Below are 4,710 nucleotides of genomic sequence, written 5' to 3'. Positions count from 1 at the left end.
GTATTAATTATAATATTAATGGTAGGTAATCGCAGTAGTCCTGGTAGTCCTCCCCGGTAAATTTAGCCATTGGTAGCACCGGTGGTACCAGGGGTATCCCTCCCTATTATTATTTTGGGGATGAATCCCAGTAAAAGGCCCCTTTATTTCTATTCCCCAATCTTAGTAGAGGAACCGAGTCCCACCTGGATATAAAATTTGTTGATCCAAATACCACCTTTTCATATCTATAACAGATCCAATAGTACTATTACTATTATTATTACCATTAAGATTATTAGTAACAGTTATAGAATCACCACTAGATGTAATAATACCACTCATATTACCAATATTAGTATCAGTAACTTCCATTGATTGAGTAGTATTCATCCTTTTACCAATACCTACCATTGTATTATTTACAAGTATTCCAATATTATTATCCATTAAAACTGCTCCATTCTTAAAATATTCCTGCTCAAATTTATAAAGTAGAAATGGATTCCATCTTTCTAATAATATATCCAATTCATCACATTTACAAATACAATATTCTATACCATTCAATAATCCACAAATAACCTCAGAAGAAATTGGAATCCTAGAATAATCCATCTCCTCAAAAAATGGTCTTTGATTGAAATAACATCTCCAACATAAACAATCACTACCAACTACCGTGCAACCATCATAACCTTCTTTTTTTAATAATCCTCCCTCATACTTTTTAGAATCATCATAAAAGAAGAAATTCTGTTTTTCATGACCCAATTCTGTAAGACTACATAAATTATGTAATACAACATCCCTGATTGCCAATTGATATTGCATTAAAGCATTTTGAACTGTCATAAATAAAACATTTCTCACTTCAACAGAATAGTGATAAAACCTTAAAGAAGTAAATAAATTGACCATTGAATTTAATGATGAAAATGCTTCTGAAAACAATGATATACGTAATGTACCTGATTCTTTATCTCTAAATGTTTTACCCAAAAAACATGTATTATGTATAGATTTAAAGATCTTACTATAATAAGGCTGAACCAGTTTTTTCATATATAAAGAAGAAAAGTTCAAAATCAAATATTTGAATTTAGAATCATAAATACCACAAGATTCATAACTTAATCTTAAATCAACCAAAAATTCTAAAATCAATAAAATATCCAATTCTCTCATTAATTCATTTCTTCTTGTAAAACATTCTTGTATGACCATTAATATTGGTATCACATATTTATCATGAACAAATCTTAATATATCCACTCTTGGATTTGAAATCATACGTATAGATGCTTGTAATAAATCTCTTCCTGTTAAATTAAAGACTTCTAAACCTTGAAGAATTCTTGGTATTGGAATAGTAACAAAACTACTAGAAATTTGGTATACCATTCTTCTAATCCAATTTCTTCCTACTATAGCACTTTCAAGTCCATTCCTACATCCTGAATGAAAGTTAATATTATGATAAGAATCACTCAAAACTCCTACTAATGGAGATATCCTTCTAAAGTCATTATTACTGCACATTAAACCTCCGAAATTACCACTCATTATTCCACTAGAACCAATTCCTGTGGTCCCATTTGAATTAATACCAGAAATTGCAGAAATATAAACCAAAGTTTTGTAAAATAAATGAGTAATATTCTCATCTAAAAGCTCCTTTGGAATACTATCAAATGCTCTTAACTCATCATGTAAAGTTCTTAATCGATTTTCTTTTGCTGCATGCCTAGCTCTACAACTAGCAATTAACGCTTCCCGCCAAATTTCTGCATCAGGACCAAATATAGAAATAATTCTCATTGATACTTTTTCTGATGAAAGGATATTATTAATTCCAATATTATTTTCACCTCCGAAAACTATACCATTTTTTGCAAGATCTGCAGACATGGTAGAAATGGACTGAAATAACTCATTATGGCATTTACTATTGTTGCCGCCCAAACCGTAGAGTATTAGTGATGAATTTTGGAATAAATTTGTTATTGAAGTATATTTGGTATCTTTGAATTGAGAATTCTGTCCTAGAGCAGCATTAGTAGAATTAGTAGTATTATTAGTAGTACTGGTAGTATTGGTAGTATTATTAGCACCACAAACTGGTGAAGTCATTGCAACAGTATTTGTTTCAGATTCAATATTTGAGGCTAAACCATTCAAATCTCCCATATTTTGTCCTATCTCCGAATGAGGTGGTATCTGAGAATTTGTATCTAACTCTTTATCTGATCCTGATAAATCAGTACTAATCACTTTTTTATGGCCTTCGTGAGATTCTTCTTCTTTTTCATCATCCTGGCTCATAAACTCCTCTGAGTCACCAACACCACCACCACCACCACTACCAACATTTTCCAATCCTCCCTCCAGAGTTGATTGATTTGTTTCTTTTTGATCATCTTTCTGACCTTCAACTTCGTCATCAGTTGTAATATGAACTTCTTCTTGATATCCTTCATTGCAATCTTGACTTCTTAAACTAGCCAAGATGCTACCCATAGGAACTTGTAATCTAAACTGGAAACCAGTTTGAACTTCTCTAATTTTACTTGAAAGCTGAATATTATCCAATTCTATAACATATAAAGGAGGAGAACCATCATAATCTGGAGAAAATAAGTATAAACAGTCCAATTGAATATTAAAAGGAAGACTCTCAATCTCCCTATAGTCACCCGTAACTGAAGAACTTAAACCCAAAGATGAATTTGAAGAAGCCGAGACTGAATTTACATTTGGTGAATAACCTAATTTAGATCCCAATGTCTTGGTATCGCAAGGCTTTAATGAAAAGTTATTAGGAAGAGGGAAAAATGCTTCATTATTGGCTATAGGCCTTGAAGATATTAATAATGCAAAGAATTTCTGAAGTGATGATAAGGGAGGATTTGGGCTATTAGAAGAAGATGATGAAGAGGATGATGAAGAATCACTTCCTGGCATTCCTCCAGAAGTACTGGAATTGAGTGAAATATTTTGAACTAGATGTTCTAATGTGGGTAAAGGTCCAATTTCCGCATAAATAGTCCCAAACAAAACGTTATCAAGATGAGATCTCATCCTAGTAAAACTTTGTATATTCGGCTCTGAGTGTTTAGAGCCTTCTGGATTTTGGTTAATGTTCCCAAAACCGCTTAAATCTCTCAAAGTCTTAGTCCTTTTTAAGCTACTTAACTCTGCTCCCATCATACTTTTACTTATTTTCAGATTCTGGCCTCTATAAGTTCCATAGAAATGCCCAGGAATTGGCTTTCTATTATTACTTATTGTTAACCCTGTAGCTGAAGTAACTCCTTCATCATTCTTTAAACAATATCCAGTAGTTGGAGGGGATGATGAGCAAGTACTTGTACAATACGATGAACTTCTTGTTCTGTAGTAACGCCTTCTAGATCCTATTGTACCTCCTCCTGAACTATCAATCATACCCCTAGACGTCTTCAATGAAAAAGATGAAGGAGAATGATGAGATGAAGATGAATTCTGTAAATATGATTGTCCTTGTGTTTGTCCATGAATATTTCCTAAAAATTGATTTCCTGTAGAATTTCCTGGAATATCTGGATATAGAGACAAATATGGAGAAGCAGAAGGGGATAAACATTTTACACTGAAAACATAATCGAACCACAACCTGGCTAAAGACCTTTGAATACCTTTAGCTCTCAAAAACATCTTCTTACCCCTTAGAGAAAATGTTAAAGGAACTTTATCTTCTTTGGCCCACTTAACTTTTCTCTGAGTTTTTAAAGCTTCTGTCAAATATGTCTGAATATTCCCTGAAGTGTCCAGTAAAACTTTGCTAAAATTGTAATGATTAGAAGCATCCTTCAATGTTTCCACACGTGTTACAGCATTTACAACCATACAAATGGACTCCAACCAAATATCCTTATCTCCCGGTGATAAAGCTCTTAAACAGTAATCTCTCCCAAAAGTCCTTATCACAAAGTTTAAAGCATCTTCTATATGTATAGCAATCACGCTTGATAAGTTAATACACCCGGATGGTTGTTGATCAGGAAATGTAGGCTCTTCTCGCCAATATAACAAAGCATTGTCTGTCAAATTTAGTTTAAAAAACCTTTTTTGAAATCCTTTAAATGCTGTTGGGCTCAGTTTCTCTAAATAAGAACCCACTGTAGGGGTCAATCTTGCTGAAGTTGGTAATTTCAAAGTCTCAAAAATCTTATTAGAAATCTTAAAGCCAGTTTCTGCATTTGTCTCTTCATTTGAATTGTTACATTCTAAATTGTTATTACTACTTCCATTTTCATTATCACTATTTATGTCCTTCTCACTCATATGTTCATTTCCCAAACCCTCTTCCGTTGATAAACCATGACGGCCTTCAACATCTGAAGGACTGATTTCCGATTTTACACATTCCTGAGCTCTGGAATCGTTGTCTAATACTACGTCAAAATCTTCAGGGCATGGAGAAACCCTCTCTCCCTTATTTGTTTCAGCATCACTTCTCATTACTTCTGTATTACTTTTGCTAGTATTAACGATCTCTTTATTCTTCATTATCATATATTTCTATAAAACTATATTTATTTATGTTTAATATTTCTCCAAATTAAAACCTTTATATACCTAAGCTTTAATAAATAGTCAAGATCCCTTCCTCCTAGACTATTTTAAATTCTTTAAAGTGCTTGTGAAAAAAAAACAACTGTTCTTTATTGTTTTTGAGTTTGAAATTTG

General features: G+C 32.7%; 1 protein-coding gene across 1 annotated transcript; it reads right to left on the bottom strand.

Moving 5' to 3' along the window:
- Window positions 1–162: 162 nt before the first annotated feature.
- Chro.60108 (hypothetical protein) lies at window positions 163–4,536 on the bottom strand. Its single annotated transcript, XM_660405.1, has 1 exon — window positions 163–4,536. The coding sequence occupies one exon, from the start codon at window positions 4,534–4,536 to the stop codon at window positions 163–165; it is 4,374 nt and encodes a 1,457-aa protein (XP_665497.1).
- Window positions 4,537–4,710: the final 174 nt, after the last annotated feature.

This window comes from Cryptosporidium hominis (genome assembly GCF_000006425.1).
Source record: "Cryptosporidium hominis TU502 chromosome 6 CHRO016058, whole genome shotgun sequence".
Classification (NCBI taxonomy): domain Eukaryota; phylum Apicomplexa; class Conoidasida; order Eucoccidiorida; family Cryptosporidiidae; genus Cryptosporidium; species Cryptosporidium hominis.
The sequence above is the reverse complement of the archived record's forward strand: the minus strand, read 5'-3'. Positions and strand labels throughout refer to the sequence as shown.